This window comes from Heloderma suspectum, chromosome 1, assembly GCF_057233095.1.
Source record: "Heloderma suspectum isolate Gila_16-S chromosome 1, 16-S_ref, whole genome shotgun sequence".
Classification (NCBI taxonomy): Eukaryota; Metazoa; Chordata; class Lepidosauria; order Squamata; family Helodermatidae; genus Heloderma; species Heloderma suspectum.
In genome coordinates, this window is record NC_139458.1 from 382,000,905 (window position 1) to 382,017,712 (window position 16,808).

Genomic DNA, 16,808 nt, shown 5'->3' on the forward strand with positions numbered 1-16,808 from the left:
TGACACACAGGCAACATCAGTTAAAGCTGTTTCTTGGCCTGTTCATGTTCTCTGTCTTCCACATTACTTCTTGCTCCTTGTATGTTAGCTTAACTGGCTTCTTTGCATCTGGCTTTCCAAACTCAGCTAAAGTCTTCATTGATGAATCAGAAAGAGTATGTTTTAATAGATGGAAGCAAAAGACTACATTTTTTAGTCTATTGAAGCCATTTTGGTTCTGCAGTGTTAGGGCCAACCTGGATGAGACATCAGGAGATCTGTAATTGGATCTCCTGCAATTTAAAAAAAAAAATGGCATGTGCAGTCACTTTCTCCCCATATTCTGATAAGTATCATAGTGCTGAAGAAGAGTGGAGTTAACTCCACCAGCACTGCTCCACCTTGCTGCTATTTACCTCACAAGGGAAAACATAGGTACCAATCAGGAAACAAAGGTGGGCTGTTAGTACATCACGCTAGATCACCCTGAAGATAAGCCACTGTGGGTTGCTTGTTCGCTTAATAACCCACGTTACTCCTGACAGTCGACTGGGCGCACTGTGGCTTGCTTCCCCCTTAATCCTCTCACTCGCTCCTGCCATGTATCCCAGGTGACTTTGCAGCAGAAATCCTCATTTCTTCATTCCATATCGTAGCAGCCTTTTGGCAATTGTTCCGCTGGGGTTGCTGGCTAACGAGGGGAACTCCCCCACCCCCCGCATCAGATTGCCAAATGCATATAATTTTCTGGGCCCTTATGAACGCAGCAATGTGTTTGCAAACTTTAATATTAAAATGGGGGGGGGTTCTTGTGCAAGAGCACTTGAATGTCTGCTATTTAGCTCACCATACTGATACCCCCCTCTTGTCAATTTTTTTTCCTCCACTTTGGGGCTTGCCTTGCTAGCAAACACTTTTTTTTTTTTAAAGAAAACAGCTGTTTCACATACTAACACAATAATTACACCTGCCTGAAAAGCTTCTTCTCCTGTAGCTGCCAGCTGCTTTCAGCTCTCCTCCCACTCTGTGCTTGTCGCTTCCCTCCCCTGGTCTCCATAGTTAGCTGTCAGACATACATATGGGTTACAGAGCAGTGACAGGGATCAGTAAAGATATGCAAATATCAAGGCAGAGCAGTGAGGTGGATTAGTAAAGATACGCAAATTTCATAAAACAGCAGTAAAGCAGAGGGGGAAATTTTGCAAATTTCATAGCAGTGGACTTTCAAATGTGCGCACTTACACAAGACCCCCAAAAAGACTGAGAACGCATTTGGGACACTCTCCGGTGTCTTTTATTCTCGAGTTTTAGGAGCGTGGAAACTGACAAGCAATGAGGGAGGATGGTGGCAGCACTAGCAAGATTGTGAGGAACGGCAGGAATTTTCGCTGCTTTTGCTGGGCGGCTCTCTAGCTGTTCCTGACAACCCTTGATGAAGTCATCCTGCTAGGTTCAGTCGTCACAACAAGCAGCCCTGAAAACTAGCCACCCTGAACAACCCAGCAACAAGCCATGGGTTCTCCAGGTGGCTTGTTCATGGAAAACAACCCATGACGAAAAACATACTCTGGGTTTGGATGTCAAGACAAGATACCTTGAAGCAACCCACAGTGACAACCCACCATGGCTTATCATGTTGTGCGAACCAGGTCTATGAATGGTAGCTTTTGTTGATTAAAGTGCATGTTACTTCACATTTGCTTCAATGTCCTTTTTTAAAAGGCCTCTATTGAGGTTTTAGTGGCTTACCCTTTGGTGATATGGCACTCTGAACACTTGGAATAGAATGGAATATAATTCAAAGCAAACAAACAAAATTTGAGAGGACAGGAACTGACTAGGATTACCATGAGCTGTGGGTGGGGTGGAGAGAAGAGGGACTTCAGTGTTCTGTGCTGCTCTTTGCTCTTCCCCATGAGTTGCAGAATAAATGGCACAAATATATGCAAAGTTGTATCTTGCATTTTCCCCCTCAGTATATAGGACAGCACCCAAAGCTTTGCATATTTTACTGTGATGCATGGTTTTTTCTTGGACAGATGGACGGATATCTCTGGGGGTTGGGCAGATCACTGTGCACTGAAGAAACAGGACAGAACAGGGGAAGAAATAGGAGAGGAGGAGAAGGCGGAGGAAGACACTTTGTTTTCATAGTTAAAATACCTTATTTTGCATTTCAAAACATTATATGTTTTTTGTAGTACAGATGTGTATATTTCACTACATATTGTCCGGACAGGAGCAGTTCAACATTAAAAATTAAAACCTGTTTAACATAGGAAAAACAATCCCATCCCATTAAATTCAAGCTTTCATTGTTTTATATTCTCAAGTGCCATAAAATTCTACATTCCAGAAAATTCAGTGTTCAGTGCTGGGAAGTAAAGCAAATGGGACGGCAGTGGCTGGCAGTGGGTTATCACCACATGTGACAGATATTGCCTCCCAAGTGCCCTGTGATAAGAGGCGCACTAAAAAACACAGATAATGCTAAGTGCTAAGAACAAACACTGAAACTAGGCCAGGCATTACAGCGGAGGATAATGGGAGCCATTTTTTAAATGAATGAGTTGATGGAGGCCCAGACGGTGGGACTCTTTGAAAGGGGAGAAGGGTGCAGGTAGTTTCTGGACATAACGTCCAGAAAGAGGGTGTCTTAACATTTTGTAAGATCTGAAATTCTTCTTCCACTAGCCCTAAAGGGAGCAGTGGCCGTAATTGATTCAGCTGCTTGCTACTGGCCATTGCTCCCTGCTGTTTGCTCTTGTCCACCAGGGAGGAGGAAGAGGTGGTGATGGTGGTGGGGAAGAGTGACTGAGACATGGTGGAGGAGGGGGATCATGTGTGGGTGTCTTCAGGACAGTGTTTGTGTACTTGTGTGGGTGACTGTCAGGTGTGTGTCTGTGTGTTCTTGCTATGGTACAGTATGTGTGTTCATGTTGCCGGGTGTCTATGCCATGTTATGTTTGTGAGTCTGTGTCCTGCTGTGTGTGTGTGTGTGTGAGAGACAGAGGGGGGGGGGAGGGGAAAAGAATAACCCTGCCTCTGCAATTTCTTGCAAGTCCACATGTGTCATTTATCATTAATAAAATCCTACGTGAAGACTTTGTAGGTGGAACCGTGGAAGAGGGAAATGCTGATGTGAGAAGACTCCATGAAATCCTAGTTAGGGTACAGAAATTTCTTTCTTTGCTTATGTTGCTTTGTTAGGAACTTAGCAGAAGGGCACATGCTTGTGTCTGGACTCCCCTTTACCCACTTTCTATTCTATTCTATTCTATTCTATTCTATTCTATTCTATTCTATTCTATTCTACGTATCCTATTCTAGCCTAGCTTAGCACTTTTCAGCTCTTCAATAACTAATAGCTCAGCTTCTGAGTCTATTGCATTTGACTTCCTGGAACAGCTAATAATAATAATATTCATTATTTATAAAGTGCCTCAAGGACTCAGCACTGTACTATAATTACGCTAAAAAGAACAAACCCTGCCTGCAGGCTTACAAACTAAGAAAGTGGAAGTACCTCTGAGAACCCACATCTTTGGATGTGTGAGTATTTATTTGCAGAACAATAGCCTCATAGGCTAATTTTTAAGTATTAAGGAATAGATATTATATGTTCTTCATAGAAATGCATCATGTGTTACTTATTTGTGGCTGGGTTCAGCAAATTTAGCTGTGATTTCATGATATTATTGGTCTCTGATCATCAATACTCACTAAATTAGCTCAATAGGTCAACGGTGAGTATCAATGTTACATGAAAAGGTTGCGTGTATGATCGGGGCCAGACAGTGTTCTTTCCCCAGGGCCTATCACTGTCCTCAAATTGTCTGTATTTCCTGTCCCCTTTAATTTGTGTAAGAGAAATACAGTAGTACACCATGTCCATGATGATGATTATGATATATTATTAGAAGTATCATAGAATAGTAGGGTTGGAAGGGGCCTACAAGGCCATCGAGTCCACCCCCTGCTCAATGCAGGAAAATAACCCCGTATTACCTACATTAAAAAAGCTAAACTTTCTCACCCCAAATAATTACTGTGTCCATGACTTTGTCGAATCGTAAGATAAATACAAAGCCCACTTAAAAGCCCAGTCTGATTCACAAACTAGTTAACTGGAGACATTAACTCCATCACTATTCTAGCCATACTTGTTTGTAAATCTCAGGCCCATAAAAGCTGAATTATATAATCAGGATTCTCCACTGCAGTGAGGGGTGTGTGTTGTGCAAGTCACTATTCTAGCTGCTAAAGTCTCTGAAACAATGAGTTAGGTACAATTACATGTGTGATGATTACTAAGTTAAACAAAGAATAAAGGAAAATGCCATCAATGTATTAAGAGATAGTCTGAGCACCAAAAAAATAAAAAAATAAAAATTACACGCATGGGATTATTCAGCATTGGCTGTTCATCCAATTCTAATCCAGCCATTACCAAGAATTTTAAAAGAATATGAAGCACGCCTGTTCCAGAAACACACATTCTCCAGCTCAGCTTAACAATATGATCTCACATAATAGATTACTTATCTGAGAGCAACAGAGAGATGGGCAACGTCAGGACATGAGACAACAAATGTTCATCGCATGGGTCCTCTTGGCCATTTTTGGTAGACCACTAATGTGGTCAATGCTTCTGACTTCCCCCACCCCTGCTTCATACCTCATAGAAGGTGGCCATACCTTCTATGCCAATAGAATGGAGTGGCTACATAAAACAAGTCTCTCATATGTAATCAAAGATGGAACAAGGAGTCTTGTGGTATCACAGCAGCTCCGATAAAACCTAGATTTACCTCAGCCTCCACTGCCAACTGACCTTTGCTTATGCCACCCCATCCCAGCTAGTCATTGGTCAATCCCTGCCTTATCTATCCATCTTCTTTCTTATCTGTCCAATGTATTACTTACTTAGGGCGCAATCCAATGTATGTTTAGACAGAGAAAAGGCCTATAACAACTCCCAGCATGCCCCAGCCAGCATGGCTGGCTGAGGCATGCTGGGAATTGTAGGCCTTTTCTCTGTCTAAACATGCATAGGACTGCACCCTCAGTTGATTGACCGTTTGATTGATTAATTAATTAAATAAAACATTTCTATCCTGGCTTATAAGTTCAGGTTCCCAACAGTTAAAACAACAACAATAAATAGAACATTAACAGCAACCAATAAAAACCAGCAATCATTAAAAACAGCCATCAAAATCAACAAAGCAGCAATAAACAGGAAAATATTTCTATCAGCAGCATAAACTGATTAAACATTAAAAGCTCGGGCAAACAATTTCATTCATAGTCGGTTTAAAACTTAATAAACGATGTGCCAGGTGAGCAGCCTGGGAGAGAGCATTCTAAAGCTGAGGTGCCATGACAGAAAGGACATGTTCCCTGGTCACTAGGGCCTCAGACTCTGGTCTTAATAGACTGGCAGGGTCATGTGGGAGCATTTAGTCCTTTAGGTACCCAGGTTCCCAGGCCCGGCCAAAGATATTTTTCCGCTTGAGATGAAGGATAAGATAGTGTGCCCCCTATTCCACATATAGAAGTCAACTGGAGCAGCAGTTGAATCTTACTTCACTGCTAGAGATGGAACAGCATTCTACATCATACCTGAGGGAAGTAGACTAGTACAGGGGGCACAAAGTAGGCTCCATTGCACATGTTGCTCTGTCTTCCAACACCGCTGCTGCTCCCCCACTCCTTGAGCACATGCCTCGCTCTGCTTAATGGTAGGGTCAGCTCTGGTACCATTCTAAGCCATATTAGAAATGAAGGCAGAAAGCCAACACTGAATCGCGCCCAGACCTGAATAGGGAGCCAGTGATTGAAAGTTCTCTGGACTATGTTCACTTCTGTGTACAGAGATTTCCACAGTATTGTCATCAAATACATATTCAGTAGTTGAAATGCCTTTCAGAAGTTGACTAGCTTGGCTTTATTATATTTTTCCTTTTGGTTCAATAGACAAGTTGCCTGTAACAGCTGCCACACCGTGCTGCAGACTCTGGAAGCCCTAGAAGCTTCCACCTTAGCTTCCTGGTATTTCAAGAGAAGAAACAGACACAGAAAGTGTGTGAGTGTGTGTGTGTGTGTGTATGTGTGTGTGTGAGCAGCGGCCGAATAAATTAAAAGGAGTAGGACTGGCCTCCAGAGATCTCCCCTCCACCCGGCTGTCCGTTCAGCTGAGAGATATTCAACATCACCCTACTCTGTTAGTTACTGAATATTTTATACACTGGCTACAAACGCTCCATTTGTATTCTGTTTCTCTCTTTCGTCATATCTATTATAAACGAGCAGTGTCTGGGAACTCTCTCAGGGAAGATTTGCCTGGATGGCTATGGATATTTTATAGTCAAATTGTGGAGAGTAAACTAGCTTTTGGGCTTATGCAGCAAAGAATAGGAAAGAAAAAAGGGTAATAAACTGGTTATTAAAAAAATAAATACATGTCAGATTGTACGTAATCTCCTTCCACAGTGTGATGGGACTCGGCCAGACTGTATTGGCGGTGGTGGTGATGATATGTAGAATGAATCTGACAAAGGACACTACAGTTTACCTGCTGTGCTACGATGGCATTGGTAAAGGAAGTGGTAAAGGAAAGTTAGTTGGTCAATCTGCTCCTGTTTCCCCTTGCCTTTGCTGTACCCAAATCCACATTTCAATTTCAACCCACAGCTGGATGAAATTAGTCAAGCCATCAGCTTTGTATCTTTGTTATGTAGGAATGTGACACTTGGGTGATGGAAGGATTGGAGTTACTGGTGAGCTAGGATGAAACCCAGTATCACAAACATTTTTGTGGTACAATTCACATTTTGGGAGCATGTGTTCGGCCGTCTCCAGTGATTTATTGCTGCAATAGAAATCCTGTCCTGGAGAGTCAAGGAAGAGTTGGTTACCTTTTATTTAAGTTGATAGCTTGCCAGTGGTCAGGATGACTAGTTGATATTTCCTCAATAAGAGCAAATAGTGTTTTTGTTTTCCTGAATGGGTAGTTATTTGCAGAGTGGGGTCTGAGATTGCCCAGGGAGGGGGCAGAAAAGGGAAGCAAATTTGCAGCTTGAATTTGGGAAGAGGAAGGAAGAAATAGAGAGAACTGCAAGTTTAAACAAACTGAAAGCAGCCTTGAGGGCTGTGGTGAGTCCACACAATTGCTTTGGGAATCTGGTGCAGGATGAGCAAGTTGTGCTTTAGGAGTCAACTTGCTTCCGATATGCTCTGCCTCTGTATTAATAATCAAAGGTTTCAAAGACCTTTGTATTAATAATCAAAGGTTTCTGTATTAATAATCAAAGGTTTCAAAGTTGTTGTGTGAGTTTCCCTGCTGGTGGTAAGACAAGGAGATGAGCAAGTGGTCTTAAGCTAGCCTTGAATTAAGGGGGAATCATGACTTCGGTGTCAAACATTCTGGGCCTTGATACACTGCCTGGTCCTTCTCTCTCAGAACTGTGCAGCAGAATTCATCCACTGGACACTCTCCAGGGTCTCCAGGTTCAAAGTGTTTGTTGAGCCACAGTAAGTGGTAGTATAGGTCTGACCCTAGTGCCAGAATACTGGAAGTGGGCAGGATGATTCTGTGTCACTTTCTTCTGGGAAAATAAAATGGCTTTTTAATGGTAAAATTGAGAGCATCTCTAGGCTGCTAAAAACAGCAGCAAATCATCATTAGCAACAAAAGAAATGAGCGCCAGAGTAAGACCTTTGATGATGTGTGAGCCAGATCCTGAGGGAAGGAAAGGATAAGAAGTGCAGATCTTAAGAACTAGTCTCCCACACACACTTATGGTATAGAACTGTATTTACTGGTTTGAGATAAGGCAGCGTAGCATGATATAATAATTTTATAACAAGAGTTAGAGTGAATTATGTTTATCTCATGATAACTGAAGCCGTTACTTGAGCATGTGTAGCTGCTATCACAAATCATTCTCACTTATCACCTCAGGCAATTGTTGAACAAGAGGCAAGCTGAGAAGTGATCAAGGCAAGCTACCACATGTTTGTGCCGTTTCACTCAGTTTATGGGGCATCCTGGCTTATTATTAGGAACAATTATTGTCCTCACAAACTAAATGGAAGCAAGGATGATTAGAAACAGAAGCGATGGATGCTATACAAAGCTTAACAGAGAGACAAACAGACTGAGAGAAGAAAATGAGCTTAGATTTTGGGATGGACTCATTAATGCCCCTTGAGGCGTTTGCTTTTTAAACAGGCAGGCAGAATCTCTCCCCCCGCCCTCGCCTGTATATCTTGTCTGGTTTTTAAATAATTCAGAATGTATTCACTCTTCTCTCTGGGACATCTCAAAACAACATTAAAGCAAAACAATGCAGTCACCTTGCATAAATTTAACAGACCTCCAATATTGCTAGATGGAAGCAGAGAACAGAGAAATGTGTCTGAGGTTTCAGTGAGGAAACAAGGCATGACCTAAAGGAATCTTGAAAATGGTGAAGGCACAGAAGAACAGGTGGATTTTGGGTGGTCAGAGGATACACAGCATGTTGGATTTCTTAGTAGATAAAGTCAAAGCTATATATACTGTCAGCCTCAAACTTTCCAACTACCAACCACTTTTCCAACCACGTTATTATACCTTCAACATTCAATACCCCTGAGAAGTATGTAAACCATGAAGGGTGGTGATAGTGATTAATGACCTACTCCTCTAACGGTTTCTTCTGATACTGGCTGGGTTCATACAACATTACTATCTACACTCAAGGTTGAGTATGGGTTGAGTGTGGGTTGTCATTGAAACTTGGGTTGTTGTTGAACTGTGGGTTGTTGTACTAACAAACCATGGTTTGTTAACCATAAACAACCATGAAAAGACCCCATGGTTTGTTGTTGGGTTGTGAACTGTGGGTTGTTTGTGGCTAACAAACCATGGTTTGTTAGCCTGGCTGGGTTCACAACAATCCATGGTTCAACAACAACCCATGTTTCATTGACAACCTTGAGTGTGGGTTGTTGTCTTGTGTGAACCTAGTCATTCTCTTATATGAGACACTCTGGCCCTGCTAAGCAGTGTAGAAAGAGCTCTCTTTTCCTATCCGATTTCATATTAGTCAACCTTTTCCAGTACTAGAAATACTACAAAAAAAAAGCCCTTTCCAGGATGGTTTGCTGAATGGTAAAGAGATAATTTAAGGATTAGCCAAGGAAAGGCTGAAATTAGCTGGATAATTACAATGGTTTTAATGTTATGTATGTGTTGTATGTGTATTGTGTTTTATGTAGGCTGTTAGCCGTCCTGGGCTGTATATGAAGAAGGATGGGATATACGTAAATCAAATAAACAAACAAGCAAGATAAAATAAGATAAGATTAAAAATTATTAGAACAGTCACACACAGTGCTCAGCCCTGTATCAGACAAACCTATAAGGCATTCATGATATAATCATTATAACGTAAAGTGAGACTAACACAATCTCCTGATATCTCTGAGGCTGGACAGAATGAACCATCTACCAATAGGGCAGGCATGAGCATCCAATACATTGACTTTGTAGAGCAAATCAAAGGCTTCAATAGTGAGACAATTGACCTATCAACCTTAAAGATAGAGACTCATTTCTGGAAAGTAGCTTGCACTAAAATAATTATTTCTTCACAACAGCCTTCCCCAACCTGGAGCCCTCCAGATGTGTTGGACTGGCTGGGGATGGTGGGAGTTGAAGTCCAACCAGTTTGGACTTGGGGAAAGCTGACCTAGAGTTCACTGGATCCTACATCTAGGACCATTCTCTTCTTTCTCCCTGCGAGAAAGAGGCAGAAAGAACCAGCTTCTAGCTTGATGAAATCTGATATGCTCAGATAGAGGAAGATGTAAATTAACTCTGTTTACCAGCCCTGTTTACTAACAGGCAGACACACTCCTGGCTGGGCCCTGATTTCTCAGTCAGGCTCCAGTCCAGCAGGTGATTAATAACTTAGCAGGCTTTAGAAAGAGTGCATTTATTATTCAAATTAATGAAATTATAATCAAGAGGTGACAAATTAGCAATTGCTCCTTGACTGAATGTGGAAACTCATTAGGCACTTCTGTGGCATTCGCTGAGTGCTACAGCTTCATCTCGGCAGTTGGAGACAGGAGGTGAAGCGAGAGAGAGAGAGAGAGAGAGAGAGAGAGAGAAATGTCCTTTGAAATGACTTTGCCCCATAAAATTAATCCATTTTTGCACATTATTTTTGCCATCTTCTTGGGTCTTGTTTTCCCTCTTTAAATCAAAATAGCAGCTTGAAAGCCTCTACTGAATCCTCTGCAGGCCCTGGTTAAACATTCTCTCTAAGCTCTCTTCAAACCAGACCCCACAGATATCCTCATAAAACAATTTCCATCCAAGTCATATTGTAATGTCCCCATAGAAGAGATAGGGATGTAAGAGGATTCCCTTTACAAAAAAAAATGGTGAGCCTATATCACAGCAATGGGAATCAGAGGACAGCAGGAATTAGTGTGGTGCAGTGGCAAGAGTGTTGGACTAGGAGCTGGGAGATCCGGGTTCTAGTCCCCACTTGGCCATGGAAGCTTACTGGGTGACTTTGGGCCAGTCACACACTCTCAGCCCAACCCACCTCACAGGGTTGTTGTTGTGAGGATAAAATGGAGAGGAGGAGGATAATGTAAGCCGCCTTGGGTTCCTTGCAAGAGGAAAAAAGGCGGGATATAAATGCAATAAATAAATTAGTTTGGCCACTACCATGCATCCAACACAGAAACCGATAGCTGCAAAGGTTTGGAAATCTGAGGTCTCACTGAAAAATAACAAATCCAAATCAGATTTCTAGTGCTCATGGTGTAGAACAGCCTCCCCCAACCTGGTGCCCTCCAGATGTTTTGGACTTCAACTCCCATCTGCCCCAGCCAATGGCCAGGAATTCTGGGAGTTGTAGTCCAAAACACCTGGATGGCACTAGGTTAGAGAAAGGTGTTCTACACCATGAGTGTCAGAAAACTGTTTTGGATGGATGGATGGATAGATAGATAAATAAACAGATGGACTGATATAGAGGGGTGTGTGTGTGTGTGTACACACACACACACACATAGTGGAGGATATTCTTCAAAGCTTAGTAACTAGAGGTGGCCTGCACAGCTTGGTGCCCATGGTCAGTATCAGATATTACAGGGAAATACTATCTGCCTCCCTCTAGGGCAGGGGTAGGCAACATGGTGCCCTCCAGATGTTTTTGACTACAAGTCCTATACTCCCTGGGGCTGGGGCTTAAGGGAGTTGTAGTCCAAATGGTCTAGAGAGCCCTTGGTTGCTTACCCCTGCCCTAGGGCATTTTCCACAATTGCAGTTGTGCACTAGAGTGTGAAACTACAATAGGCGGTGGGGGGAGTGGCCATGTTGACATATCCTAGGAGAACAACAGGATTTCCAGCTCGGGATTCTCCAGCACTGCATTTCAAATAGCAAAACAAAAAGTGTTATTTGCCAAAACAAAACTTCAGTGCCAGGAAGTAAAGGAGTCTCACACTGACAATCACCAGCAGAAAACAGATCTGGAACACACTGCTCTAGAGGATGTTATTTCCTTATAATATGCAGCAAAAAAGCAATTCTTCTATATCTCAGAGTGTCCTTTCCCCATCCCAGCCAGCAGCTCTCCATCAAGCTCACTCACCAATGTGCTTCCCATACATGTGATAATAGAAGGAGACACAGAATCTGGCTGTCATGTTGTACATCGGGCTCATTAACCTAGCTTTGTCATCCTTCACCCGGGGTGCAGAGGCTTCGATGAACATATAGTAGCCTGAAGAGTGAAGAAACAAAGGTAAGGAAAGTAATGCATTGTCATGTCTCCCTCTGTGTCAACAGGGTGGAGAAATACAAGCTTTAGAGCCAGCATTTAGAAAGGAGAGGATTTGAACCAGCGAGGGAGGATTTGGGGAGCTACACTGGAGCCCTGTGTCCTTGGCTGCATCCTCTCCTTTGAAAAGCACAGACCTAGGGCCATGGCCAACTTCACCAACCCTCTACTTTGCTCCCCACTCCACCTCCAGCCTCTGATCTCAAACTATGTTCTGGAGAAGCCCGATGTTCCTTGGAAGCAAGGGTTTCACAATGGAAAGACCAGCAATGACAGGCAAGCTTCCCTAAAAGGCAGCCTGCCCACCACAATTGTTTCCATCCAGTATGCAGCTGCAGGAAAATATAGTGCAGTGTTCAATGCCTCTGAATACCAGTTACTAGGGAATGCAAGAAGGAGGCTGCTATTGCGTAGGCATTTGCTTGACCAATGTGGGAACAGCATGCTGGACTAGATACACCTTTGGTTTGATCCCACATGGCTCTTCCTGTGTTATTGCTCTCCTTTCACTCAGGGCAACAGCAAGGCCCAAAAGACCTGACAAGTGCCCAGTATGAACTGGTAACAGGAGGCAGGCACGTCACTCAGGGAGCTCTTCCAAATGGCCTGCTGATCCTCTCCTGTCTTCCCGTTGCTGTTGTCCCTTCAGGTCTCTCTGCTGCTTGTAGTTGCTCCTGGCATGTTTCCTTAAGTTACTGTACACACGGAGTCAGGACTGGAATGCCTACAGCTACTACCCCAAATGGCATGTGTATGGGTCAAGAGAGGTGGCAGAATAAGGTGGTAGGTTGAATAGGCCCCCCCCCCCATTAATTGGGCAACACTGCTTGCAGTGGTAAAATAATCTCTTTGCAAAAGCTTCTCATGGATTGCATCCCAGCAGATCCTGGCACAGCAGGCTGGAGATTTCAGTGGACGTCTGCTTCAGAAGCCAGCCTAGCCATTTCTGAGGGTTTAAACACCCCCACCCTGCTGCCACTGGTGCTGCTGCTGCTGCCGCCCACTTGCTCCTCTCTTCTGTGACTTCAAAGTAAGCATCAATGGAACAAGGACATTTGGCAGCAGGCAATTAGCCAGTAACAAGGACTAATGCTCTCCTGATTCCCCTAAACAAAGCTGTGGGAGTTTTAATTGGGTATTTAATGTGAATAAGAAACATGCAAATTAACCGCCTGCTCCCCATGCCCAATAGAGAGCAGATGTGTGTGCATGTGTGTGTAAAGCCAATCAATTTTATCCCCAGTTCCCAAGGTGGAGCGTGATACTGAAAGCTAAATTGGTCCTGGAGAGGGCTTTGCAAAATCCAGAGCCAACGGTTCTCTCTAACTTCTGCAAACCCTCAGAGCACTGCTTATGATGTAGAGATGTCTGCTACATGAGAATCTGAGGGTGTCAGGCATGGGAGGGGGCAGGGAGGGGATGGATGTAATAGGGGAGGAAGAAGAAAGGATTGAGCTGCAGGATGTTAAGATTCAACAGATGCTGCAGTATTCCAGCTTCCAGCATGGACATGAGAGGCAGGAGGAGTAAGATGGGTGGAAGATAGAAATCTGAAGGGGATGGAATCAGAGTCAGTAAATAAAAAGTAAGCAGATGAGCATGTGGATGAGGCTGATTGCTAGGAAACCTAGTATGGAGTGGTGACTAATGGACCTCAAGGTCTCCTCCCCGCCACCTCCATCCTGCTAAAAGTCTCATTGGTATAGCAATCAGGATTAGGAAGTTGCAGGGAGCATAACTTTCCAAAGCTGAAAAATAGGAATCTGGAAGCCTACATACCTTCTGGTGTCCCACTGAAATCCATAGTTGGGCCTGTGTTGGCAGAGCGCTTGGGATCATGCGTTAGACTGCTTTGACGAATCCAGTCGAAGTTGTCTGACGTGTCCTGTGTATAACCACAGATCTTCTCATCTTCAAAGTGGCAGGTGTTACCTGTAGGCAGGAAGGGAAGCTAATCAGTAACTATTTCCAAAATGTCCTTGTCTGGTGGAGCATGCAGGAGGCAAAAATAACTGCCTTTGTAATATTTAGACTTCTGCAGTGAGATTATAACACTAGTTTATGAGGCAAACAGCAGCTCCTGTTACAAGGTAGTCACCAGGAAGAAGGCACAGAAACTAAATGAATAATCCTTTCTTTCTTTTTTGGCAATGAATAAATGTGGGAGAGAATAAAATCTATATACCAGTGAGGAACTCCCTGCCTGTGTACAGATATGCTGATCAGACACTTCATATTGGTATGATCGATATGTCCAATTAAAGCAGACAACATGTAGATTTGTTTTTGAAATGCTTTCTAAACATTTCCCCAGATGACTACTGAAGTACTAAAAAAACCCTGTTGCCTGTCATGGACCAGTGGGTATATGACATAAAGTTTATGTCATAAACGATACGTACATATATTCACTGTTTCAAGGATCGGAGAACTGGAGCTTAAATGGATGCATATGTTTTTCATTCTCCGGTTCTTCAGCACTGAAGCTGTGAATGTACTTAGCAAGTCCAAGTAGAAGTGTGCTGGAGACCAAAGTGGGCTTCTCTAACCTCTGGCTCTCTAATACTATTGGCTGCTGGAGAAGACATAGCCAAAAGTATTGGAGATGCCTACTCATGTTAAAGCCCTAAACAACCTGGGTTCATGTTACCCTAGGGACTGACTCACTCACTATGTCCCTGGCCGATATCTGCGCTCAGAGGGAGCACAGCTGATGGTGCCACATACTCCTATGGTTTGCCTCAGGAGAACTTGCAGCAGCACAAGTGGTCTGTAGAACACAGCAGAGTGTGTGATTTTACTGCTGCTTAGCATTTATTTATTACTGTGTAGTTTTATTCTTATGTTTTATTGTTGGTTTTGATGGTCATGACACTGTATATTCACTGCTTGATAACTCTGTGGAAAGCAGAATATAAATTTCAGTAATACAATAAATAACTGTATGTCTGCATGTCTGCATGTTCTGGCTTTTCAGTGCTTCAGGTTGTGGGAAGCTGCACACACTCTTCAGAAGCCAGCTCTCCAACTTTTTGGGTTCCCCAATACATCTGTGAATCTTCACAGGTTACTACTAGCTGTTTATGAATAAGGAAATATATGAGCATAGTTGCAGGAGATTCAAAAGGGCTGAACAACAGCACATAAAAGGGTGGAATTCTAGGCTAAATAGATGAGAAAAGGTCCAGTAGCATGAGATTTATTTATTTATCGTATGGCAAGTAGCATGAGAACTTCAGTGGAATCACTTAAAACTCACCACAGCCGTGAAGAGAGATGGGGTGGGGAAAAGAGGAGGCCCAGCCCTCCTTTGACTTATGTAACAGCCCCCATAGCTACTGTTTTTATTTGCTGCTGCTATTTTAATATTGCTATTTTGTTATTTTATTGTCTAATAACTTGTAATTTTATTATTTTGTTTTACTATTTGTAAACTGCCTTGGGAGGATAATTTATCCTGAAAGGTGGTTTAAAAACCATAGATAGATAGATAGATAGATAGATAGATAGATAGATAGATAGATAGATAGCACAAAGGGCATAATTTGGTGCAAATTTGGCAGGGGGAGTCATGGGTCAGGGTTGAGGATTTCATTACCACACATTCCTCCTGCCTATACTTCAGTCACTGGGTGAAAGTCTCACGTTATAAACAAGAATGAGAAAATGTGGAGGGAAAACGGTTGCTCTTGTATGGAGTTTGCTGAAGCAAATAATGGGGTATGATGAAACAAGAGGAACAATCTGGGAAGAAGTGGACAGCCTTACATTTAAACCACTAGAGTCTTGAAAGCACTGCACAAAGCAACAGGAACAAGTGCAAAGACATAAAAATGGGTGACGTGGCTGTAGATGGTCAGCGTTTGCTCCTTGGGCTCAGTTAATTACTCCAATGAGGAGTTCTGTGAGTGCTCATTGTACATATAAAGCAGGGCTGCAGAAGCTCAGGCCTGTGGGCCAAATCCAGTCCACCTGAGGTCCCAGTCTGGCCCTCCATGCAGGGGGCCCTGTTCATTTAAGTGGAGGACTCAACTGACACATGTGGAAACATGCTGAAGGATCAGGCCCTCTACTGAAATGAAGAGGAAAGCTCTTGGGGGCTGAGCCTTAGATTGTCCCTGGATCAGGTTAAGTGTGTGTGTTTGAAAAGATCTTTTTGAAATACGGAATAGGTGCTTGCAGTCTTTTCTTGCTTTCTTTCTCAGTCTGTATTTGGCTTCCTTCACTTCCAGCCCTTAGTACTGAAGGGCACATGATATGATTCCGCATTAGCTTCTGTGCCTGCTTTTAACATCCAGAGCTGCCGTTTGCAGAGGCCTGCCTGTGCTCATCCAGGGAGGCTGTGGACTGCACCTGAAGGAGTCGTTTACAGCGGCTCAGTGACCAGGTCTGAAGGCCTGCTCCCCAGTGAAGCTCTGCTGAGTGCTGGAGCACGGAGGGTCCCGTGGAGACTCAGCTGGCTGGAGAGCTCCTGCAAGTGAATGCAGCAGCCAAAGGGAGCTTGGCTGGCCACTTAACTGCTAATTAACCCTGACTAAGTGCTCTCTACGCGGTCCATTCATTTCTAATTAGCATCCTAATCCAAATTAGCTGCTGTTTGTAGTGCTGAGTGCCAGGGACTGCCCAGCATCTGGAGCTGGAGGAGAAGAGGGACATGCACGCAAGAGATCTGAGGCTCTGGGAATCGCAGGAACTGTCTCTGCGGTTTATTTGATCTGTTTTGTGTCCAGATCTGAGAGGCAGGAACCGAGGCAAGACAGCAGCTGCTTAGCAGCTCTTCCAAGGAGTTTTGTGAATGAGATGGCTGAGCTCCAGCACTCGCAGTGTTGATCAAGACACACACAGAGTCCCGCAGCAGAGAATGGCATGAAAGGCCACTGCACTAGGCCTGATAATTCCAACACCACCTACGTTGCAGTTGCAGCCAGAGGTTGATGCAATGGCTTTGCGGCTCTAACCACAATCCTAGCTCACAAA

The 16,808-nt window shown here is 43.5% G+C and overlaps 1 protein-coding gene across 1 annotated transcript in view; it reads right to left on the bottom strand.

Annotated features, from left to right (window-relative positions):
- The window catches only part of MDGA1 (MAM domain containing glycosylphosphatidylinositol anchor 1), a 386,593-nt gene that overhangs the window by 38,917 nt on the left and 330,868 nt on the right, over positions 1–16,808 (bottom strand). The window contains exons 13-14 of the mRNA XM_084832471.1: positions 13,611–13,763; positions 11,643–11,774 (exon numbers count right to left, since the gene is read on the bottom strand). Coding sequence (XP_084688597.1) covers positions 11,643–11,774; positions 13,611–13,763 — 285 coding nt within the window. The remainder of the gene's footprint in view (positions 1–11,642; positions 11,775–13,610; positions 13,764–16,808) is intronic.